This window comes from Sinocyclocheilus anshuiensis, unplaced genomic scaffold, assembly GCF_001515605.1.
Source record: "Sinocyclocheilus anshuiensis isolate Anshui unplaced genomic scaffold, SAMN03320099.WGS_v1.1 scaffold425, whole genome shotgun sequence".
In the NCBI taxonomy this organism is placed as follows: Eukaryota; Metazoa; Chordata; class Actinopteri; order Cypriniformes; family Cyprinidae; genus Sinocyclocheilus; species Sinocyclocheilus anshuiensis.
The window spans coordinates 675,956-702,570 of record NW_015537947.1 but is presented as its reverse complement, the minus strand read 5'-3'; the positions used below and the strand labels follow the sequence as shown (position 1 = coordinate 702,570).

Genomic DNA, 26,615 nt, shown 5'->3' with positions numbered 1-26,615 from the left:
GCGCGATTCGAGACGGAGTGAAACACGGACAAATGCGTTTCATTCATTCGTTCATAACCACTCATACCACTCATACAGTTTTGCGTAGGGCCCCCAGAAGTCTAGGATCGCCAATGCGCACAAAGGCACCGGCGCGCGCTGTAGCCTGTATCCTTTCATATCAAAGCACGAAATAATCAAAGGACAAAGAAAAAAAATTACTTTTATAGCTTTAAGGATTCATCTATATTTAATTTAGAATTTAGTGTTTGATAACTTCAATTTCTGTATATTTCTGCTGAAGGGCACAGGTAAATATGACATTTATTATAATGGGTTTATGTGAAGATTGTTTTAAGTTCACTTAAATTAGAAGTAAATTTTTAAAGTCTAATAAATGTTAAAATTGATAGCTCTTAATTATACTGTAATGTTGAATGGCTATAGTCAATGGTTAAATATTAGGGGCGGGGGCATTTTATAGAGAAATCAGTATTGGTATCATTGATACTGGTCTTCAGTCATAAAAAAGATGCCATTAAACAAATATTAAAAAATATACTGTCTTTATGTTGTTTGTACATTAATTTGAAGATTGAATGTGAAATTATTGCAATATAAAAGTATATTTAAAAACTTTAATGTTAGGTGGGATTAATCGCAATTAATTTCAGAAAAATGTGCGATTAATTAGTAAAAAAGAAATTTAATCGACTGACAGCATATATATATAAAATCCTTATTGCTGCACCCTGAATACAGACACCAATTGTGAACTTGAGCAAGGAATTGTACTGCCATTCTGAGTGGAAACGCTCCCAACCAATGTGGACAAAATCCAGATGTCTATGGCACGGTGCATCACTCAATCCATCATTGAACTGAAAATACCCAACAGTGTCATGATAACACTCCAGTGAACACCACTGCAGAGGATAATAAATATTCATTCATTCACTCTGTTGAATGGGCTTAATGCTGTGCTTACAGTCCCTGCGGCGGACCCAAGTATTCTCCTCCATCTAAGTGGCATGCAATTGTAATACTTTTTATCACATTCAAGGGAGTCGAGAAACAACTGTACGGCATTCAGGACCATTAACCACTCGAGGAGCCGAGATAACATTTGCGTTAACAGGTGTTAGCGCGCCTCTAGTGAAATGGCTCAACGGCTTCGGTAATTCAAATAAGTGGAACGCGCAACTGCAATTTGTTGCAGGCAGTCAAATTTCACATAAAGCTTTCATGCCATGGGCAGACCAACAATTTATCCCTTGGCAGGAGGGGCTGAGAAACGAAGGATAAAATCAATAATGAAACAGTGTAATTTTCTCAATATGTTCAAGCATGTCACGATTGAACTGTAAATCACCCTTAACATTGTTTCCTGTTGGGGTCGGCCACACGTGCTGTCAGTCTACGATTGACCTTACAGTTGAATATTCAGACTCATTCCCATGAGACTAAGCCCACACAGAGCTCCCTGATTTTTTTCTCATTCCAGCTGCTGCCGGGTCACTCCCGAAGACTCGTCTCGCTGATGGGTCGGTCACACAAACACATACACGCAACATGGATCCAGCCCACACAGGCGGCGACCTGCTTCGGTTTACTCACCCTTTTGCCCTCTTTCCCTGGTGCTCCTGGTTGACCGGGCAGGCCAGCGTCTCCCTGGGGATGATGGGTAAAAGTTCAGGGTTTCAGTTTTCAGAAAGTATTGCAGCACATAAAGCAGGCTGGTCCGGATCTAGGTTTCCACCTGCCCATGGTCATTAATGCCCCCAAAAACATGATTACATCCAGAAGCAACATTAATGTTAAATATGAGGACATAGCAGCTGGCTCTGCCTGGACGGGTTTACATGCTGGCCCGGCACTTACTAAAGTGCTGAGAGACAGATGTTCAAACAGCATGTTGCAGCTCATGGGTAAACTTCATTATGGAAGACAAAAAAATAAAATGATTAAATTCAAGAAAATGTTAATATGCTTACCTTTTCTCCGGGAATTCCTGAGGGACCCTGCACACACACAAACACAAAAGAAATACAGATTCTCAGAATATTTTAAATCACCCAAATTTGTCTCAGTTTAAGTAACATTTTCAGGCTAAGCTTTATTATCCGCACTGTTGTTCAAAAGTTTGAGATTCGTAAGATTTTTTAAATGTTTTTGAAAGAAGTCTTATGCTCAGAGACTGCATTTGTTTTTTTAAAAATACAGTAAAAGCGGTAACATTGTGAAATATTATTACAATTTAAAAGAACTATTTTCTGTTTTAATATATTTTAAAAATGTAATTTATTCCTGTGATGCAAAGCTGAATTTTCAGGCAGTCATTTACGCCAGCCTGCAGTGTCACATGATCCTTCTAATATCCTGATTTGGTACTCAAGAAACATTTCTTATTAATGCTGAAAACATTTTTTTTTGTTCAAAAGCATTTTTATATGAAATATACATCTTTTGTAAGATTATAAACGCCTTCACTGTCACTTTTGATCAACTTAGTGCATCCTTGTTGAATAATTTCTTAAAGAATAATTCTGTGAAGAAATGCATAACACAATATTGTATTTTTAGAAATAGATAGGAGAGACCAATCACAATTTTGAATGTAACCGTTACAATGATGCCATCATTTTTGATAACATTTTGCCTGCTGAACATTCTAACAATTAAAATAGCTTAGCTGAAATCAGCTACAGAAGATTTTGAGTCTGTGCGTTAAGGAGTTGTAGTTGAAATAGCAACAGAAATTTCTGAAGGAGCACCATCAGATCTTTTTAGCTGTGTTTAATTAAAAACACACTGAATAAAGGCAACAGGCTTCCGCTATGAATCATCAAAATTCCAGGAAAATTAAGGAAAAGGTGGATTTCAGTAGTTAGTGCTGCCTTACAAGCACTTAAATAAAATTCTCAAGAAAAATCTTTTTTACCTGGTCCCCTTTTTGAGCTTGCTGTTCAACCTAGGAGAAAACAGAGGACAAATTATCATGTGTTTCATCAAAGAAAGACAGCAATTAACTTCAGCTGTTAACACTGTTAGAACAAAGGTCAGGAAAACATATTACAGCACATGACCCACTGAAAGGACAAAACGCATGACCAGTCACATATACACAAGACACACACAGACAGACTTTCAGATGCAGAGTAAAACAGTGTGGTGTCATCTTTCAGCTGGCATCCTCAAAAATACTGACACATCTTAGGAACAGCTGCGAAAATAGCCATTCACTCCTTGTGTTCGGTGAAAGTCGGAGAGCAAGAGCTTTAAAGGCTGCCAAAACAGTCAAAATGTAACTGGGGAGAGACGGCCTGTGATGTTAGAGGTCGTAAATACGAGCGACAGATGTCTACAACACCAACATCCATAACAGGATATTAAAAACCCGAAACGTAAAATCAAATGTTCAACATGTCAGCTATATGCTATTTGTTTAAACATCAAGAATTTCAGCTGCTAAAGCTTGTTAAATGTTTTAGTCTTGAATGATTTACAACTTGACTACAAGAGGGAGTGGTGATATGGCAAGTGTGTTGTCGGCTCTCACGTTTGAATCCCTGGTATTCCTGCTTGTCCTCATAAAATGTAAAATTAGCATGAGTAAATAACTGTTACACCCTGATATAGTTCCGCTGGGGTTAGTTTAATGTTTATGTTACATAAAGGGGCAGAGCTTTATTACTATATCCTCTCACACAAAGAGCATACATCCCATTCTGGTGTCTTATGAGATGTTGTGGACGTGTCCCTCATTTAATGTGTGGAATTATTAGCTCTCTACTTTGCAGGACACGTCTAACCTCCACAGTCTGTTGGTTGCCCCTGACTGAGCATGTGTGGGCTCTTCTTTGATTTAAATTTATTTTCTTTAGTTGAAGATAAAGAGAGTGAATGCAGTATTTTTAGTATTAAAATCGACATGAAACATCACAACACATTTTACAACACTGCATAAAAGTTTGTTTTTGAAAGAAGTCTCAACAAGACTGCATTTATTCAGACAAAATACAGTAAAAAAATATTGTGAAATATTACTACAATTTCCAATTTAAAATGTAATTTATTCCTGTGATGCCAAGCTAGATTTTCAGCAGTCTTCAGTGTCACGTGATTTTGCAGAAATCATTCTAATATGATGATTTGGTGATCAAGAAACATGTCATATTATCAGTGTTGAAAACTGTTGTGCTGCTTAATATTTTTTTGGTGGAAACTGTGATACATTCTTTGATGAATAGAAAGCTCAAAAGAAAACTATTTATTTGAAATAGAATTTTTGGTAACATTATAAATGCCTTTACTTTTGATCAACAATACATCCTTGCTGAAAGTATTAATTGCTTTTAAAAAAAAATGTCAGAGCAACCTGTTTCAGAGAAAATCATCAAGTTCAAAAATAAAAAATATTGTAATATTATTTGCTTCATCAGGAATTGGCTGGATCATTGAAAGCGGCCATCCTTGAATGGAGCTGAAGGTGAGGTTAATAAAATGAATTCTCTCTCAGCTTTGAAATTCTGTTTACCTGTTTTTCCTATTGTATAAAGATTGTACGCATCATTACACACCATTGGAGCACCTGTCTCACATCTGTGTCAGTTATTGGTCATGTTAACCATTTCCTAAAACCTTAGCAATGACTCTCCATAAATCTCATTTCAGTGCTTAATGCATATGATTAATAATGCAGATCATGTTTCATTTAAAAAGAGTCAGTTTCTACATTGAGCTCTGAAATAACATGCAGTGAGATACGTACCGAGAGTGTTCCCGGACCTGGCAGGCCTGGTTCCCCCTGCAACAGAGACAAGAAATTGAGAGGAGTGATTACTGTACAAATAAAAGCAAGTCATCTAAACCGCAGCATTCTGTTCCTCCAGTTAACAAGTCATTGTCGCATTATAAATCAGGACCCAGGACCATGAAGGTCCATCTATATAGCCTATTTAGCATATCGACCAGCTTAACTGTACAATATCCCACTTATTACACAGTTTAGTGGCGATTACACAAAAATATCTGACCACAGAATTCTGTGACTGCCCAATCAGAATCAAATATTTCAGAGAGTTGTGCAATACCGCGAAATTATGCAAATGCAAATGTAAATAATTCACTTACAATGATCTGTACTATGGCGTTCTACTAATATTTCCACATAATTTGGGAATAGTTCACCCAAAAGTGAAAATATTGTTCCACATTTTAACTGGAAAAAAAAAAAAAAAACACCCCTCCTGTGTTCCTTAGAAGAAAGAAAGTCATACACGTTTGGAATGACAAGAGGGTGAGTAAAAGATGACAAAACTTTCATTTTCAGGAAAACTATTCCTTTAAGAACAATTCTGAGGCATACCTGAGAAAAATAAATAAATCGACCAGGCTGTCCCTATATCTGTGCTTATCTGCTCTTAAATGAAGGACTTTTATATATTCAAGGTTATGAAATACAAGCAGAGATATCAGTTTAATTCAAAAGCCCTTGACAAAAACAGGCAGAGCCTTCCTCAAATTCAATTTAAATCCACAGAAACTCCACATCAAAGTTGGCAGAAATATAAAGTTGTGAACACCTAAAGCTGGCCCGTTTGAAGATATTCAGAGTCATTCTATGTTTGAAGAGCATGACGTGTCTTTCCGACTGTCAGTTTCAATCCAAACTAACTGTTTTCCTCCGTCCCTCTGGTCTGACTGGGTGATGAGATGAAAAGAAGCTGGTTATTCTCTGCTCTAACGCAGAGGAGCTCATTAGAACATCAAGGCTTGAAAACACTGCATTGACAATTACGTGAGCATGCAGGCAAACAAAGAACCCCAATACTGTAAAAGACAATGGGTAATATGGCAGCTAATTAGAGAATAACATTTGATCTATTGTTTGAAAGGCAGTCCCGCTGTGGTCTGTGTGCGTGAACGCGTGTGTCTGTGTGCACGGGGTGTTGGGGAATCAGATATCAGAGTAGGAAGCTCTTTCTACATTCTGTTTCATTGAAGTCACATCTTCCCTGCTGTGAAGGTCTGTCTGGATGAGCTGGAAATTCTGGAAGGCATTTTAAAGGAAAGTTCTAGATGAAAGGCGATTTGTGTTCTACTAGCCACATCTGTGACATGCCGTCTGTTAACACAGAAAATAATGTGTTTGTGAAAACAAACAAAAATTGTGTTTATAGTATAGTGATGCACTTAAAAGCACTGCACTGGAACTTGAAGCAAACACTGCAAAAAAACACAAACAAATTTAAAAATCCTAATAAGTATTTGTGTACTGTCTTCCATTGAAAACATCCTTTACAAACTTTAAAAACACACATTATATTTACTCATTTAAAATTATTTAGTAAAATAATTTATTTTAAATGTAAAATAATGTTATTTAATTAAATTTAATGTTTATTTTACCAGACTGGCTAAATGTTTTTGTCTTGTTTTATACATAAATATTTTAGGGAGATTTATGAAGACATGTTCTCTGAGAACATTACAATTAATTGTAATTACAATATATGTCTTACAAAAATATCTTCTACAATCATGCAAGGTCAAAAAATGCTTTCATTTTCTCAAAATATGCATTTAATATAGTGCTGTCAAATGATGAATCACATCCAAAATAAAAGCTTTTGTTTACATAATATATGCAGAAACTCCACATCAAAGTTGGCAGAAATATAAAGTTGTGAACACCTAAAGCTGGCCCGTTTGAAGATATTCAGAGTCATTCTATGTTTGAAGAGCATGACGTGTCTTTCCGACTGTCAGTTTCAATCCAAACTAACTGTTTTCCTCCGTCCCTCTGGTCTGACTGGGTGATGAGATGAAAAGAAGCTGGTTATTCTCTGCTCTAACGCAGAGGAGCTCATTAGAACATCAAGGCTTGAAAACACTGCATTGACAATTACGTGAGCATGCAGGCAAACAAAGAACCCCAATACTGTAAAAGACAATGGGTAATATGGCAGCTAATTAGAGAATAACATTTGATCTATTGTTTGAAAGGCAGTCCCGCTGTGGTCTGTGTGCGTGAACGCGTGTGTCTGTGTGCACGGGGTGTTGGGGAATCAGATATCAGAGTAGGAAGCTCTTTCTACATTCTGTTTCATTGAAGTCACATCTTCCCTGCTGTGAAGGTCTGTCTGGATGAGCTGGAAATTCTGGAAGGCATTTTAAAGGAAAGTTCTAGATGAAAGGCGATTTGTGTTCTACTAGCCACATCTGTGACATGCCGTCTGTTAACACAGAAAATAATGTGTTTGTGAAAACAAACAAAAATTGTGTTTATAGTATAGTGATGCACTTAAAAGCACTGCACTGGAACTTGAAGCAAACACTGCAAAAAAACACAAACAAATTTAAAAATCCTAATAAGTATTTGTGTACTGTCTTCCATTGAAAACATCCTTTACAAACTTTAAAAACACACATTATATTTACTCATTTAAAATTATTTAGTAAAATAATTTATTTTAAATGTAAAATAATGTTATTTAATTAAATTTAATGTTTATTTTACCAGACTGGCTAAATGTTTTTGTCTTGTTTTATACATAAATATTTTAGGGAGATTTATGAAGACATGTTCTCTGAGAACATTACAATTAATTGTAATTACAATATATGTCTTACAAAAATATCTTCTACAATCATGCAAGGTCAAAAAATGCTTTCATTTTCTCAAAATATGCATTTAATATAGTGCTGTCAAATGATGAATCACATCCAAAATAAAAGCTTTTGTTTACATAATATATGTATGTGTACTGTGTATATTTATTATGTATATAAATACACACAGTATATATTTTGAAAATATTTACATGTATATACATTTATATATTTATATTCTTATATTTTATATTATATAAAAATATTTTTATTATAAAAACATATTTTTCTTAAATATATACATGCATGTGTTTGTATTTATATATACATAATAAATATACACAGTATACACACAGATATCATGTAAACAACAACTTTTATTTTGGATGCAATTAATCGCGATTAATCGTTTGACAGCACTAATTTAATATCATCTCATTTTCCAACTAACCTCAAATGATTTGTTCGAAGCAGTTCTAAGATTCAGTCTCTCTAAACCCCTCCTTTCTGTGACCCTAATTTGCTCTGATTGGTCAGATTGCCAAGTCTGTTATGATTGGTCAACCGCGTACAGGGCGTGTCGGAAACAATACGCCCATTTCCATAGTTCTGTATTTTAATCGCTCGATAGAAAATATAAGCATCTATTATTTATCAAAGCTACAGTGTTTGAGGACGGGTCAAGTTGTTTGCGGCTGGCCAACATAGAACATAGGCGGGGATTATGCAAATGTATTATTTGGGATTCAAATTACTGACGACTCGTTCAGGCTGTTCAGAGTAGATTCTTTCTTTTGGAAGACAACTTTATTCATCACGCACTTTTCGGCTTTACAACTTTGCCGATCGTTTACATTCACATACAGCTACATTAAACACTGCACGAAAGGCAATATTCGAAATGGCATAATAGGGGCACTTTAATAAGAACTGACATAAATATTTCTCTTCTAAAATTAAAATATATCATTTCAATATGCAAGTAAAAATACTTTTTTCATGTGTTTTATGCAGCTTCTGATAAAATGCAAAATTCATGTTCATCCCTCATTTTCTGTTCAACCCTATTATGCAGACATTTCCTCCTTTAATATTAACCGTTTGACCTTCTGACTTCATATTTAAATTCTAACAAATAACTACTGATATTTTGCAAGGCTGTCAACCACATATTTATGAGTGGATGGGTTGCAGTATCTGTCACTGAGAAACCAATATCCGCTGACCGCTAATCTGAATATTGGTCTGGAGGCATCTCTGGTAGTAATGGCCCTGAGGTGGGAAAATATGAGTTCTAGAAAGTTTAGCAGTGACATTTTCAAACTTTTAAATGTTAGAATGATAATAAAAAAAAAAAAAACTTGAAAATGTTCAGCCACAAATGGCAGTTTCTCCTAAGAATGACTCACATATAGACCTCTGTGGCTTTCTATGTACAGGTATATACAATTTTCTGGAAGGCTCACTGTCTGAAAAACATAGAGACTCTGCCTCTATCTCTCTCTGTGCTACAGTTTGTGAAGGTTGGTACAAGAAATCAAACTTGCAGGGTGACTTACTTTATCACCTTTGAGACCAGGTAGGCCTTGAGGTCCAGGATCTCCTTTCAAACCCTGAGGAGACACAAAGAACAGGAACCAGTTTAATCACAGAGTTGGACTCCTCACAGCATCCTGACAGAACAACTTAGGCGAAAATCTTTCCAGTCAGCAGACAATGTATCAGTTTGATGTCCCCCAAGTTAGGAATTCAGCAGGGAGCCGCTCCAGCCATCTTTTAGTAAAAGTCATGTCGGTGAAGCGCAGCGGCTTATCTCACTGATGGCAAGAATAAGTGTCTCAAGGTGTTGAGATGGCCTCATTTAAATGACAAATCGGTTTTCTCACTTCTGTGCTTTTTAGAGAATGATTTGCACAAATAGCACACCCTAAATACATACACAAAACCACACACTCTCTTTCTCAAGCCTTCCGGCTGGAGCCGTGATTAGAATCCAATCACCTGCCTGCCAGGGCTTTGTGAGAGGGAATCTGATTGGAGATAAGGCAAAACCACAGGCAACGTCAAAACTCCTAGTGCTGAAAAGCAAAAGAGAGAGGACAGGTGGGGGGGAAAAAAAGAATAGAAGAAGGTGAATGAGGGAAAACCGGACGAGAAGAGGTGGCTGATAAATGAGGCCTGACGCGTATCGACAGGCTAAATTTACAGCGGCTCTTGTTAGGTGTGACACATCAAGACCGGCAGCTACACAGAGAGAAATGTCTGAAATAAGTCAGAGGGTACTTAGAGAGACGGGAACGCTGGCCCTCAAAATACAGCAATTTGTCTTAGTTAAGCTTTCAAGTGAGACTATTAATACTGAATTATATTAGGGCCAGATGAGCGCCTCGCCCTTTTTTTAATCATGTTTCCAAGCTCACGGATAGAGATGTGACTAATTTACTCTTATGATGGCGGAGCTTGTCAAGACAGTTGAGTGAAAGCTCAGTTAAGAGAGCACTAGTCTGGAGACCTTCTCCATAAAACAAGATCAATACAAATAAGATGTGTAAATCTGGCAAACCTCCTTTTGTATCAGCTGTCTTACTTTGAGACTCTTTCTGTGAGAATGATGATTGTGAGGGTTTACAATAAGATTTGAATATTCTATTTGAATCAAATTTTACTTCTCATTCTCTTGCACATTCTCTTGAAAAATAGCCAATGAAATTGCAAGAGAGCACTGTTTGCTTACTAATTGGGACCATGTACACACCTGCCGATTGGTCAGGCAGATTTCAATGAAAATCAAATCAAATAAAAAATACAAATAAAAACATAAATATAATAAATAAAACAAATACAAATAAAAACAAAAATATAATAAATAAATATAAATAATAAAATAATAATAATAATACAAAATATGGAAAATAAAAGATACACACACACATATATAAATCCTCCTCTCTGCTACATTGTTTTCAATAAAGGTAAAAACACTAACTTTTTAAAATAAAATAAGAATAAAAAATAAATAAAATCTTTTAACAAATTGCAATACATAATTTTAAATATAATTAAAATAAGATACATAAAGTACAAATTAAAATTAAAAATGCAAAATAGCTATTTTTAAGATAACTTGCCTCCACTCACATGCAACTCTTAAAGGGGACAACGGATGAAATTTTCCCTTTTTTTTAGTGGACTTTGAGCTTTGTAACTTTGCAGATCTTTTTTATGCTCAAACAGCAACATTACAGACTAACTAAAGCTGAAAAAGTGAAAAAGCATAATAGCACCCCTTTAAGTGTCCAAAAGTGTGCAAATCTGGCTAATGTCAGACATAAACACTCACCAACATAATAGACATCCTACAACACTTCAAATAAACATTTCATGTGCAGCAACAGACTTCCACATAGTGTTGTTTTTGGCGGCCTGCCATCTTGGCAGTGCGTCACCGCGCGTCACTCCCGGATAATCGAGAATGGGCAAAGAGGCGGGAGCTGGCTGCTGAAGCCACGCCCACCTAGCTCGCCGGTGGTGACAGCAGCGGCAATCCACCTGTCACTCAAGTGGCCACGCCCTTAATTATGCAGAACCTTAAGGCTTAATATAATTTTTAACGTATGAGTTATACTCGTTGACGACGATATTTAGTCATAATTTTCGTTGACGAAAACAACACTACTTCCACAGCATCTTTTCAGCTTTTGATAGAGATACAATTTTAATTCAAATGAACACAGCCCATCTCAGAGGCATGCATGTTTTAAGCAGAGAGAACTGTTGATATGCTGAATGGCAGGCCTTCAAAGACCTCTGGAACAAGATCCAGTGGAGTAACAGAGATATCTCAAGCGCTGGCCACAAATGCCAAGGGGGTTACGCCAGGAAATGCTTTTTGTGAGTTTCCATTTGCTCAGCGATTCATTGCTGCAAACGTTTGAAGTAGTAGAGCTCAGGATGATACTATCTGAATCAAACTTTCACTTAGGAAAACATGCTGGGCTTCTTCACCACTGCCACTGGAATCTGTCTATCATAAAAATTACTGAACTCTACATGTCAAATAAACATTTTTAAGTACGTCATATGAAAAATGCTTTTTTTTCTGCAATCAAGTATCGAAAAACAAATTTGCTTCTTTTCATAGCACAGGACATCTAAATTAACGCTACACGTAACCTGTCATATTCTGAAGGATAGTGTAACTAACATGCCATGTTATGCTCTGAGCGTCTCAACAGACAAGCGATACACGGCTTCATGCACATTCCATTCTGAACGCTCTCATGTAACCCCTGTGGGCCTCAGATATCAGGTACTGACTTTAAAAGACTTAAATTAGTCAGCCATTAGAATGTATTGACTCAGGGTGGTGACTCTGAATAATGCCATATGTCTTAAGGTACAGTAGATTAATCAAATTTCTTACATCTTTCCCAGGTGTTCCCGCAGGAACGGGCTCTCCAGCTGCTGCCTTTTCACCCTTATAATCAGAGTAATGATACACAGCATCAGAACACACACTGAAACTACTGTCTGAATGGAGTGTGATGAGACACAAAGACTGGGTGCCACAAAATACTACCAAGACAATAAACAGACAATTTATGAGATTAATAGAAGAATCAGATCAATATTTTATGTGCAGTGCCTTCACCACTTGCAGACAACAACAAACATTCTGCAAAACTAGTGTAGTTTGATTCACAAACGGATGATTCATATGAGCTGGTTCTTTTAGTCGAAAAGAACTTGGGAGTTATTGGACTGCATTGGTCAAAAAGACTCTTGAATCAGTTTGAATCATTTAAATGACTCAAATAACTCATATCAGGATGGATCTTGACTTGAATTGAATCTTGAAAAGTGTGAAAAGATAATAAGTATAAAAGATATAAAAATAAACTGACTAGTATTATGAGGATAAGTAAGAAAGAGTATTATAATAAAATATAAAATGATAATAGAAATGATATGAAGGGAATATGGAATGTGTTAAATATTGTCTTCACTTGTAAGTTGCTTTGGATGAAAGCATCATCTAACTGACTAAATGTAATGTAAATGTAAATCGAAAATATAAACAATAGAATCTTATTCAAAATTAAGTTTTCCTCCATCTGAAAATGGTGTGCACATAATAGTAATAATGCCATCATATTGAAAATGTAATTTAAAAATGACTTAATTAGGTTAATGAGTTGAATGTACAATAATGTTTAAAAGTTGAGGGTCAGTAAGATTATTATTATTATTATTATTAATTAAAAAAAAAGAAATGAACAGTTACCCAGCAAGGATGCATTCAATTGATCAAAAGTGACAGTAAAAAAAAAAGTTTCAAAGATTTCTATTTCAAATAAATGCTGTTATTTTGAACATTCTATTCATCCAACAATCCTGAAAAAAAGATACCATGGTTTCCACAAAAAATATTAAGCAACACAACTGTTCATTAATAAAAATATAAATAAATGTTTATTGAGCACTAAATCATATTTAGTAGAGAGTAAATGTCTCTACTCTCTCAGTTCTCTAAAATATTGGAAAAATTGTACGTTAATAGACTGGAAAATTTTATGGAAAAGCATGAATTGTTAGTTGATAGTCAGTATGGATTTAGGTCGAACAGATCCACATCCATGGCATTAATGGAGTTAATTGAAAATATTACTAGTACTATAGATAATAAGAACTATGCAGTGGGAGTATTTATAGATTTGAAAAAAGCTTTTGATACAATTGATCACCGTTTATTAATCACTAAATTGGAAAATTATAGTATCAGAGGGGTTGTACTTGATTGGATGAAAAGTTACATAAGTAACAGACTTCAATTCGTACAAATTGGGGAACATAGATCAGAGTGTTTAGATATCACATGTGGAGTCCCACAGGGGTCGATTTTGGGTCCAAATTGATTTATATTGTTATTTATATTGTATTATATTGAGGGTGACAAATCTCTTAAAATTTGTGATTTTTGCTGATGATACTAATATTTTCTGTGCTGGGGAAAATCTGCAGCAGCTTTTGGAGGTGGTCACAGCAGAAATGAATAAGATAAAAATGTGGTTTGACTTGAATAAATTATCGATAAATTTAGATAAAACTAAATTTATGCTGTTTGGAAACCGCAAAACTGATACACAAGTAAAAGTAATGATTAATAATGTTGAAATAGAAAGAGTATATGAAAATAAATTTCTAGGGGTGATTCTTGATTACAAAATCTGTTGGAAACCCCACATTAAACATGTGAGAGCAAAAGTAGCACGGAGTATTGGAGTAATTGCGAAAGCAAGGCATGTATTGAATGAGAAAGCACTTTATATTCTGTATAGTTCACTTGTATTGCCATATTTAAATTATTGTGTTGAAGTATGGGGCAACACCTACAAAACCACCCTACAAACGCTAAGTACAATACAAAAAAGAGCAATTAGGATAGTAAATAAAGTAGGATATTATGAGCATACCAATTTATTGTTTTTAAAATCTCATACTTTAAAGTTTAATGATCTGGTAGAATTTAAAACTGCACAAATAGTTTATAAAGCAAAAAATAAACAGCTGCCTAGAAATATACAACAATTATTCACAGATAGACAGGGGTGTTATAATTTGAGAGGGGCTTTAAATATGAGACAGCAAAATGCACGGACAAAACTCAAAAGTATGTGTATTTCGATTTGTGGGGTGATATTGTGGAATAGATTAAACGGATATATCAAAGAAAGTGTTAATATGTTGCAATTTAAAAGTAGGTATAAAAGATTTATTTTTGATAAATACAGAAGTGAGGGGTGAGAGTGAGAATTTCAACATTGTTGTTAATGCTGCTTGATTTTGTTTCTGTTTGTCTTCTTTATCTTAATAGATAGATAAAGTAGGACGTAATTTGGACTAGTATTTTTGTATTATTCAAAATGGTATGTCTGATTTATTATGGCTGATTGTGATTTGGTATTGGTAATTACTGAGGGTAGGATTTAATAAGCCTAGGGCTTCTACCTACCCTTTTTTTATTTCGAACAGGTTGAATATATGTAAAAAAAATTAAAAAAGAAATAAATAGTAATAATTTATATTTGTTGATTTTTTTTTGTTGTTGTTTATTGGTATTTATTTGTATATTTATTATGTGCTTTTTTCCTTTTGTATTTTTAATAGTTAGAAATAAAAATAAATTGAAAAAAAAAAAAAGAAAAGTGTTACTGTGTTACATAAACAGCTCAGGACTATCTGTGAAATGACTGATTGTTTATATAGGACTCAACAATAAAATTATATACGTATAATAGAAATATGTGTGTGTGTGTGTGTGTATATATTTCTTTGAAGAATCGAAAATATAAAACATATTGTGGGTTTTTCCAACACATTTTTGTTGACTACATAATTTCAGTGTTTTCAGTATTAATATGCAATATTGAACACTATCAAAATAAAGAAAAAACACTGAATAAGAAGGTGTGTCCAAACTTTTGACTGGTAGTTTATATACTATATACTGTATATAATAGCTGTATTCCAAGCAATTAACTTCACAAGTCACACTTTTGCCACGAAATGATGGCAGTCATGCCAGAACATTGATAAATTTGTAATTCCCGTTCTAATTCATGACAAACACCATCACAAATTATTCTTGCAATCTAGACAAAAACCTTACCTAATTTTATTTAGCTGACATAAAAAAAACCTAAAGGTTTAAGACATAAAAATGCATGTAAATTATTGAAAAGGTACAGTATAGAGGGCCAAATTGTATGGTGTGTAATTAAAGGAACTACATTAGGGTATTGTGTATCCTGTTTGCACCAGCTTTGATTATGTACTTTTTAACACTAGGAACGGTAAACAAATATCTACATGCAGATGCAACAAAATCAGTGCAAATCGCTGTCTGGTTATCTGCAATGAACATACTGTACAAAACAAGGCTACTGCTCAATTAATCTGTGATTTGAAAGCACTTCATAGTTAAGGAAAGCGTGGAAACTCGAAAGTTCTGACTTTTCAACATCAAGGGCAATCATATTTAATGAGGGAAGCTTGAAAAATGTCTCCATTGTGTTAAGAAAATGCAGCAGATTTTCAAACAGCAGTTGACAGTAGCTTTGTTAAAGAGAGTTATCTGTTCTCCCGTATCCATTCAAGCACGCCTTTTTCAGAGAAAGGAACTTGAAAGTCTTGGCCGATGCTATCTATAATCCATCTGCCAATCATATTTATGAAATAGCCATTCATTACTACAGTAAGGATTTTCCCAAGGAAATGTCAAAAGTATTCTTTGTGTCTCACATCTGATATTGCACACTTGCATTCTTAAACAACTGCAACTCTCACACTGACGTCATATAAATACCACTACATCGAATACACGCCTCTGCCCAGATTTCTCAACAAACCGTGTAAAACACTGGCACAAAATGATCATCTCACAGCTGCGAACTAAGCAGCAATGATACATGTCTATTTTCAATGTCTAGTAAGTGAAGCTGAGAAGGTTACATCTGCCATAAAGCATTTCTGAGTAGGAAAAAAAAATGAATGTATTTACAAAGATAAAGGACTCTCAAATGAGACTGACTTCACTGATAACTAATAATTGTGTACAGAAATTTGTGTTCCGCCAGATTCAAACCAGTAGTGCACTTGAATGTTTTCATTTTTGCTTATTTATATTTGTTTTATGCATGCCCATAAATACCCTCATTCTAATATTGATGAAAATTGATTATTTTGGATAACTGAACACATGCATGCAGCTAGAAATTAGCATAATACACACCCAAACCATCTCCATATAAAGGCTCTTTGCCCAACCTCTCTCTTTTAACAGCTATTTGTCATATAGAATGCGTTCTTGTTTTCAAAAACAGGCGGAGCCAAATAGAACAGACTGAAGGGTGCCAAGATGCAGTTTTTCACTTTAAAATTCAAATTTTAATTTCACAGTCATTTAAAAAGAAAAACTCTTGGTTAAAGATGCTGATAAAAAAGTGAAAACACAGAAAAGTGCTGCTTACACATCTGGATTTAAAACTAGAGCATGAATGGTCACGTTCGCGACTAGGACATTTTCCATCCTTTAATCGGTATATTAATTTAATACAAAAAGTAAACATTAGTAAACAAATAGAGGAAGAAAGAAGAATGGATCACAACGGTCGACCAAACACAGCGACCTCAGCCTCATTCCTACATTAAATTTAGGATAAACAACCAAAGGAGAAGGGCCTCGTAAAGTAAGCAATATACTTTCATCATAAGAAGATGTAAACCAGATCTGACAATCTATACATTTTAGTACAGAAGCAGAAATCATAAAGTTGTTGCTTACAATGAGCGAAAATCTCTTCCCGCCTTTAAATTATTCAGTGAGAACAGCAGTCTGGTAAAAGTTTATTTTCATATTAAAGCTTGATCAGAATTGGCCATGATGGGTGTTTCTGAGACACTTCAATGGCCAGTTGAATGACATGGGAGGCTGTTCAGTCTAAACACTCCCAAAAGTATGGCTAAATCTATCAGACGGGCTGTAAAACTGCCTGTCACCACAGCAATATAATCAAGGATGGGGCCACTGTACCCTTGCCAATGTCCCTGACTGCATGGAGAAAAAAAACAAAACAAAAAAACAGACAGTCTCCAAAATAAAAGATGACATCCACTTGAAGCTTCTCATCTGATCCATTATATACACAAGCTGTCCAGAAAATCAGGCATATGCAAGTATTATAAAAGTAATGTGCTCTGTCCTGAATTATACTCTTTTATAGAAATAAAACTATAAGTGAAAAAACAAGTAATACCTTGGAGAAGAAACCATAATAAAAGCACCATGGTACAATGTTTGTATTTATGTCCTGCAGTAAATGTCTGTGGAAAACGAGAATGCATTACGTTTAATTGTGTTATGAGCCCCTTAATGATTCATTGAGTTCATCTTTTCATCGACTATGGAATTTTACCTGTACTTCGGTGTAATACTGAAACTCCTGCACACATTTTCCACAAAAAACACGAGCCTAAAATGTCATTTGCTCAAGAAGAAAGTTGAAAAAATACATTAAAAAAAAAAACATCTCTTTATAATTCATAGGATGTTTGAATATCCAATTGTTAAAGTCTTAAAATATTAACAGAAAAAAATGATATTTTATAAGCAACCCTCCAAGAACAAGTCTTGTCAGACTTTCTAAAATAAAAGTCAGAAGGTGTTTTTTATTATTACTATTTTTTTAAATGAATTAAAAAAAAAATCATCATAGCCTGGAGTCTTTGCATGATGTAACAGAATCTCTGATTGAACAAAATATATGTCTCCAATAAGGTTTCAGAACAGATCTCAAAACTCACATGCTGTGGTCAAATCGGTCAAAACAAAGCAATATAAACATTAATATTTTTCACATTTTTCTAAGACCACATGATCAGAGCAATACTACACACATTTAGTTTTTTAATCTTACAATATGATAAGTCTCATTTGCTTCATTCTAAAAAATATAGGATAACAGTGTCTTCTGGCAATATTTCTGTGAACTTACAATTGAAATAGACATACCAGCATGAACCAAGGATCAGATGTGCTTAATGGTCTAATATGTGACATCAGTGAGAATGACTGAGAATATGTGCACCTTGCTGAGCATTTGGTTTCTACAACATGTCACGACAACTCTCAGTTACATTTGATTCATTGGGGATCCAATCCAAACTATTTGGTCTCTGGTTCCTCAGTGTTGTGTAACAATGCTGTTCTGTACAGGGATGGGCAAAAACAATGTGAGAACTGGCTGCCTTTCAATCGAAGAGTGTGAATTTAAAGTGAATTCGCAAAGCTGCACAGAATGCCAAATTTGATTTTCATGAAGTTGAATTCAGTGAAATTCAAAGAAATTTAAGAGTGACAAAACAGAACAATTTCATTAGTCCAACACAAGTTGAGCGACAAATCGATATAATAGCATCATCAATTCTGCCTTTTTATAAAACTCTGATATTGTTAAATATGATTTTTGTACACACACTGACAAACAACTAACATCAATCATTTAAATTGCACAACTGCACAACAAAATCTTCACCACGGTGTTTTCAGATAACTTAAACTAAATGGACATGAAAATTGGAGTCAATTATACTGATGATAAATAAAATAAAATAAATTAGAACATTCACAGAAATGCAATTCCACCATTAATTGGAAAAAAAATGGTATAGAAACAATTTTCACTCAGAAATTGCTAGTAAATTTCACAATTACAAATAAATAGCAAGTAACACATTGAATTAATTGTCAATTTTTGAAGTAAAAAGAGTGAAATTATATTTTCTTGTAAAACCTACTCCAATAATCGTTTATTTACAACTTTTTATAGCATGGTTCATTCAATGAAAAGTTTGAATTGTAATTAAAAACAAACTAAATTCCGTGTAACACAGCTGTAAGTGAATGAAAACATCCTGCAAAGTTTTAAATCTGAAAGTGCACCGTGTATAAAGGCATTGTCTCTCAAATGAAAGAGTCAACTCTGAATCATTGAAACGAGTCATTTTTAAAATGAATCCCAAGCTGTTTCATGTTGACGTCAACATGAAACATTAGCATATTGCCCACCCACTTGGTCTTTTCCCGTTGGTCTGAATGAAAATGCAAATTAATTCTTTGCCACTAGGTGCCGCTTTTGGAGCGGTAAAAATAGCGTTTTCCCCAGTAACGCTGTACACAAAGCAGCACTGTGCTCACAAACGCTGCTTTATCAGGCATTACAGGCATGATGAAATCGCCAATCACTGCAGATTAGAGCCACGCAAAGGAGGGGTTTGGAAAAATTATTCGTTGAGCGAATCGTTTGGGAGTCGTTGAGCAAGTAAGGTAAAAATAAATGCATATTATAAGACAATAGCCTTATTCGGACGGTAATTGTTTCTCAGGGGGACGTAAGTGATTTTCACCATTTACAGGGAGTAGTTGGTGATTTTAATGCCGTCCAAATCCAGGATGTCGGTGTTTTTCTCTCAAACCCCCTGTAAAAATCCCCGGCCAAATTACCTACTGTTTTTTGACAAACACCAAGGTCGTGTGGTAATTTAATTGCCATCCGAATCCACATCTCTGAGTTTAAGAGAAGAAATCATTTCAAAATTCAGTGTTTAAACCCTTTTTGAGCACTCCCGAACACCGTAAGGTAACGTTGTACTTCGGTGTAATTTGCATACATATTTATTTCTGATAAGCTGGAAAGTATTTAAAAGAACAATACTTCATAACTGCTCCACCTCAGCGACTGGGAGCAGAAAGAGAAGAAAAGCACGTAAACATTCGAAATGAGTCTTTATCATGGCAGCAGTAGGTATGCAATACAATTTTAAAATGTGTATTATAAACAGATATATATCGCGTATAATTATATACAACTATAGTGGTCTATTTTCCTATTTTTAAACAGGAGATTTAAATAATCAAATAATAAATATAAAATATGCTTGGAATAATAAGAATATATTTGACATAATAATAAGTATTTTTAAATACATTTTACACAATAATAAGAATAAATTTGTAAATAAAATTCATTCTATTTACAGCAGACAATCATGTGACTGGCCACGTAAGCAGTGCATTCCCGGGTTCGTAGTATCACAGAACTCGCTCCTCCACTGTGAATAAATCGCCATCCGAATCCATGAGTTTTATCACTGAGGTGATATGTAAATTTATTTGTACAGACGTCCATATGAGAAACAATTACCGTCCGAATCGGGCTAATGAAAGTTATTTTTGACCTTGCATGCATGTCAACCTGTTGTTGGAGACTCCCAAAACTAAAATATGAACCTTTCATTACCCATAATAGTGGCACTTTAAATATTCATAATGATGTATTACCAGTTAGATATTATCAATAATATCTAATATCATACATGTTTCCAAAAACACACCATATGTTGCATGATAAAGCTACAACTAGTAATGCATGATTCTAGCAACATCTAGTTCACAGTGCATAATTCTGGTTCTTTACTGTAAGCTACCCTGTGTGCATGTTTACTAAAACAGCCTATTGTTCACTAATGAGATTCAGATAAACTGTTTTAGAGGTTCTGCATCAGCTCATAATTACAGTGCACTCTCTGTGATGCACAAAGTGCCACCCCATGCTCTCTAGGGGGCAAAGAAACACAATCTCTCTCTCTTTCTCTCTACAAGTCAGTTGTGTTCTCTTTGGTCTGATCATGGTGAGATGATTACGAATTGGACATTCGTAATTACAGCATGTTAAATTGTCCATCTGCATAAAGGGATGCAGACGAATATGCATGCAGTTCATTGCCACTGCAAACTCGTAACAGAGCTGCATTGGTTTCCAAGCTACAGCAAGTCTATGCAAATGTGTTTGTTTATTTACGCGTAACGCAATAAAAGAGAACATAGGAGAATAGGGAGTGTTTGCTTTTTAGAAGAACTTACAGCATGAACCCAGACTCCACTATAGCCGTGACTTTGCAGGTAAATCAAATATTAATAGCACGAAATGGAAATCAGAATGTGAAATCTCCTTGCGTTCAAGGTGATAAACTGAAGTTGTTTACCTTTTTACCTGCAGTGCTCTGCCCTCCCATCAGGCCAGGTTTACCCGTTCACCAGAAGAAAACTAAACTAGATTCTCTTTTGTGAAAAGAAATTTTCCAGTGCTGGCAATGCAGTAAAAGAACAGTTAGCTAAAACTTAAGGAAAGCTTATATTTTAGGTCCTGGATCTGCAAAAAATGTTTTAAAATTGAGTAATAGTGATTGACAGTGACTGAAGCTTAAAATGCAAAGTTCATGGTTTTTAAAGATGGTTTGAGATAAATTTAACTTTTTAACAGTTTCACTTTTGATGACAACTTTTAAAAATTATTTAAAAAAATAATAATTTACTATTTTGCAGTGAACTGTAACTCAGTGACTATGATCAATAATATGGAAATAAAAACTCTAAACACTAAGACAATTCCGTAAAAATACAGCACAATGTACCATGTTAATATGAAGGAACTTTTCTGTATTGAATTTTCACAGATGTCCATAAACTTTATGGAAAAGGGTCTGGTAATTTTCTGCCAGGAAATTATCAATTTTTCAACAGATTATTTTCTTACAGTAAACAATAAATGATAAAGTCCAATTTTATGCTACTATAAAATGTACATAATGTTTAATTATCTCAATTTGGAGGCTGGTAATATGATTTATTAGAGCTAAGCCTATTGTCTAAAGCCTTAATACAATATATATATAAAATACAGAGAGCTCAAAGTCTGAAATTATCTACAAAAAAAAAAAAAAATTATTAAACAGTTCAAGCTAAATAAGGGCACTGAAGAAAAAAGGAATTTCAATACAGAATTGCCTTGCAAGCACTATTAAACCCGAAAACCTATTTCTACTAAACAAAAGGCCATATCAGTTTAGGACCTTAATATTTTGACAGCCTAAACTCCCAGATGTCTTCAGTCAGACTCTGTTAAACTTCACACAAACTGGATTGCCCATCTCCAGCAGCTATAGCAGTTCCAGTAAGTAATTCCCTTCAATCAAAGCCTTTTCTCCCACAAAGCAACTCTCCGATTAAGACTCTAGAAGTGAACAGCTCAGACCGATACAAAGCATGTGAAGCCACAAATCTGCAGACTTTGTCACCTGTGGTCTGTCAGCATCTAATCCCAACTGACTGATGGAAAAGATCCCATCGCAGTAATCTGATTTCAGGCCTCTCGAGACACCCCAGAATAAAATAAACCTTTCTAGCAGATTATATGCATCCTGTGAAGATCCACTGGCAGACAAAAACACGCTTTCACAAAATGCCTCCTCAAACAGAATGGAATAGCATTGTGAAGTGAGCTATCAGACCTAAGGTATAAGTGAAGAACCATTTCAGACCAGTAACAGAAACTCTATTTGGAAGCCACTTACTTGTTGTAAGATGCTATTCAAAGTCTTCTAGGCAACATATACTCTCTTCAAGAATTCAAAAAACAGCATTTAACCACACAGACTCACCTAGCTGTCAGAAAGACCATCCAGATCAGGAGAACCAGCTATACCCCCGTCACCCAGAAGAAAGCAACTGACTTCATTTTCAGCAGAAAAAACACCAAATGCTGTGGCCATATTGGACAAATACAGCTCTCACAGTTCATTAGTGATCTATAACAAGAGTTCTTGATGTGTAAATTGTTGCTTGAAATTTACAAGTCTGAAATGGAGGAGATTTGCATAAACGTCATTAGGTAATAAACGTATCATACTCGAGGCTAATTTCACTACAGAGTTATCTTAAAATTTACAACAGCAATAAAATTCTGTAATATGTGTCCCTTCTGCTGTGAAGCTATTAGAAGCTTTTAAAACCTGCTTAACTTTATGTGACTTGTGAATTTCTCAATGGACACTTAAGCTTGGTTTCAAAACCTATAGTGAACTGCCTCACCATATCGTGTCTACCAGGCAGCTACGTTTGACTTAAATATAAACTCATAAATGACTCATAAATGTAGTATATTGTACGTTAGCAATTATGTAACTCCACTCACCACACTATTGACTCCAGTAGAGTTTGATGTTACTCTAAAAAATGAAAAATGTAGTGTAGAATTTTCACTCAGAAATTGCTAGTAAATTTCACAAAAAATACAAAGAAATGGAAAGTAATACACTGAATTAAACATGATTTTTTTTTTTTTTTTAAGTAGAAAAACTGAAATAGTATTTTGTTAAAACATTCTCTAATCTTATTTATAACTTTGAAAAATATATTTTTTTACGGTGCATTTAAAAACAAATGTGCTTTTGTTTTTGCTTCTGACACTGTAAAATGTTTTTCGGAGATGTGAAAGAAACCAAGTTTACGTTTTACAAGAGAATATTTCAGTCTTTCTATTTCAAAATTTTCATTTTCAACTCAACATGTTACTTTCCATTTCTTAGAAATTGTTTGTGAAATTTACTAGCAATTTCTGAGTGAAAACTGTTTCTACACAATTTTTTTCAGTGATAGTCTAAAACGCACAAAACTCTATAACAACTATAATACTGTGTAAAGCTACAGTACTATTCTACAATATAATTCAAACGTTTGGGGTCAGTAAGATTGATTTATTTTTTCTTCCAAACCAAATCAGCATATTACATTAATAATGGTTCCTGAAAATTCATATTTGCCATCACAAGAATAAATTACATTTTAAAACATATTCAAATAGAAAACAGATATTTTAAATTGTAATAATATTTTACAATATTACTGTTATTACTGTATTTTTGATCAAATAAAAATGCAGCCTTGGTGAGCATAAGACACTTTCAAAAAAATTTTTTTTAATCTTACCGAGCCTCTAACCTTTGAACGGCAGTGTAAGCATTTTTAGCATTATTTTTTAACAAGGTTTTAACCTTATTTTTAACAAACTATTTTTTGAAGAAAGTAGGATTCATAAGTCTCATCTGCCACCTTAAGATTTTTTCCACCGAGTTCTTCCAGTGCTATCTGGGACTGCCATATGCAAAGAATATTGGTCAAAATAAGGTATTTCTGAAGGCAGCAGTGACATGAAGATGCTACCTTTAAATAACAGTTTTGTAGTGAAATCACTTGCTAGAGATGCTATTTTCAAGTGGTTTGTCTTATCCTGTAGGGCAATACAGCTCACTTGTTTTACAACTCACCAAAATGATTTCATGAGAGATCTTCAAAACATCTGCAGAGAAACATCAGGCTTCATTTACCACCTGTCACACAGTACAGTGAAATTCACAGGAATGCTTTCGCAATTTCTGCAGCTATCCTGCTAAAATGCGTTTATGACACCCTGCATGTTATGCTAAAAGTCTAACAGTGCCGTTTGCAGATTGTGGACCTATTATTTCCCATAAAGACACTGGAAAGAAACTAATGATAGACTAATGATTTCTCAAGCACATTGAGATAAAACAAATCTGTTTGTGTGGCATCAATCTTACAGCAGGATAGAGCTGAAAGCCTCCGTTAACATACTCGCACCACAGCCATGCCACTCAAAATCCCATACCTTCTCTCCAAGTGTAACGGCCAGTCTGTGTTTTCCTGAATCCCTCTGGAGAAGACATGGCAGATAGGCGTGTTGGTGGACAATCCCGTATTGACACATTAAGTAGTGGATTTTGAGGTCTAGTGCTCTGAACTCCCGCAGCACCATTACAGCTGTCCAAGGCTCTTTGCAACACACCGGCCAGCAGCTGCAGAGCTGGATAATATTACTTGATAATTGGGAGGCTACAAGCTCAAGACCCGCAGTAACCTTGTTTGATGTGCCTAAGAACATTAGAGTCAAGATTAATAGAGTAAAACTACTGCAAGTCTGTGGTCCATGTGTAGTACTAGCAGGGATATTCAGAGGGTGCTTCGGGATATTGTCTTTTAAATTGTAATTGAGCAGGGATGGGACCAACTACAATAAAAAACAAATAAATACATAAAGCAAAAAATAAAAAAAGCACAAACTAATATACAATACAATAAATAAATGAAAACTAATAAATAAATAATACAAAGTAATATACAAAATAAATTAAATACAGAAACTATGGCTTTATTTAATAGTTTATGACTTTACAGTATAGAAAAGAATCACCCCCCTTTAAAATAATCACATTTTGTTGCTTTGCAGCCTGAAATGAAGACGGACAGAGTTTTTGTTTTATCCAGCTGTATTTCCTCAGTGCAACTTATAACATCCAAGTGAAAGATATAACAATCACAGAGTTGGACAAATGATCACCCCCTTGCGTCAGTATTTTGTTGAACCACATTTTGCTTTAATAACAGCCTTTAGTCTGTTGCGATTTGTCTCTACTAACTTTGTACATCTTTGCAATATTTGCCCACTCTTCTTTACAGAACTGCTCAAGTTCAGTTAAATTTGATGGTGAGCGTTTTTGGACTGCAGTCTTCAAGTCATTCCACTGAATTTCAATGGGGTTTAAGTCTGGGCTCTGACTAGGTCATGCAAGAACATTCACCTTTTTCTCCTTTGGTTTTGGAAAAGCTCAGTCGTGACTGCATGTGGCCTTTCTTGAGGAGTGGCTTTTTTTTTTTTTGCAACCCTCCCATACAAACCTGTCCACAACTTTATCTCTGAGATCTTTTGACAATGCCTTGCCACCCATAGTTTACTGTTTGCTTCAGTTGCACTACCAAGGCCTGAAATGCTTCAGGGTTGCACTGAGGAAATACAGCTGGATAAAACAAAAACTGTGTCCGTCACAAAATTTGATTATTTTAAAGGGGGGTGATTCTTTTCTATACAAACTGTATTTATTAAACATACACAAACTAAGATAAACTAATAAATAAAGAAATGAATACATAAACTAATATGCAAACTAGAATAAACAAACAAACTATGACTATTTATTAGTTTATGGATGGTGCTCAGTGAAAGCTTGGCTGGAGGGCGGCTGCCTTTGAGCTGCCGTAGAGCTGTCCTTACACTCCTCCCGAAAACCTGACGGACATTAAGAATTGGCGCCCTGTGTCACTTCTCTGCACAGACTATAAACTGCTTTCTAAAACATTGGCGAACAGACTAACTGAAATAATGGAGCAAGCTATTCATCCAGACCAGAGCTATTGCATACCTGGTAGGTCCATTTTTGATAATATTTCTTTAGTGCGGGATATTCTGGATGTCTCCAAGTTGTTTAATTTAGATTGTGCCTTGATCTCTTTAGATCAGGAGAAAGCTTTTGATCGTGTTGAACATGATTATCTTTGGAAAACTTTAGCAGCTTTTGGATTCTGCCCAGATTTTGTAGGACTGATTAAGATGCTGTATACTGATGTTGAGAGTGTGTTGAAAGTGAACGGTGGCTTATGCACTCCTTTCAAGGTTGGTAGAGGTGTCAGGCAAGGATGTTCATTGTCAGGAATGCTTTATTCATTAGCCATAGAACCGTTATTGCGACAGATAAGAGTTCAATTGAATGGT

The 26,615-nt window shown here is 34.9% G+C and overlaps 1 protein-coding gene across 1 annotated transcript in view; it reads right to left on the bottom strand.

Annotated features, from left to right (window-relative positions):
* LOC107664273 (collagen alpha-1(XIX) chain-like) overlaps positions 1-26,615 on the bottom strand; it is a 117,204-nt gene that overhangs the window by 66,776 nt on the left and 23,813 nt on the right. Inside the window, exons 10-14 of the mRNA XM_016454799.1 lie at positions 9,153-9,206; positions 4,751-4,786; positions 2,921-2,950; positions 1,974-2,000; positions 1,597-1,650 (exon numbers count right to left, since the gene is read on the bottom strand). Coding sequence (XP_016310285.1) covers positions 1,597-1,650; positions 1,974-2,000; positions 2,921-2,950; positions 4,751-4,786; positions 9,153-9,206 — 201 coding nt within the window. The remainder of the gene's footprint in view (positions 1-1,596; positions 1,651-1,973; positions 2,001-2,920; positions 2,951-4,750; positions 4,787-9,152; positions 9,207-26,615) is intronic.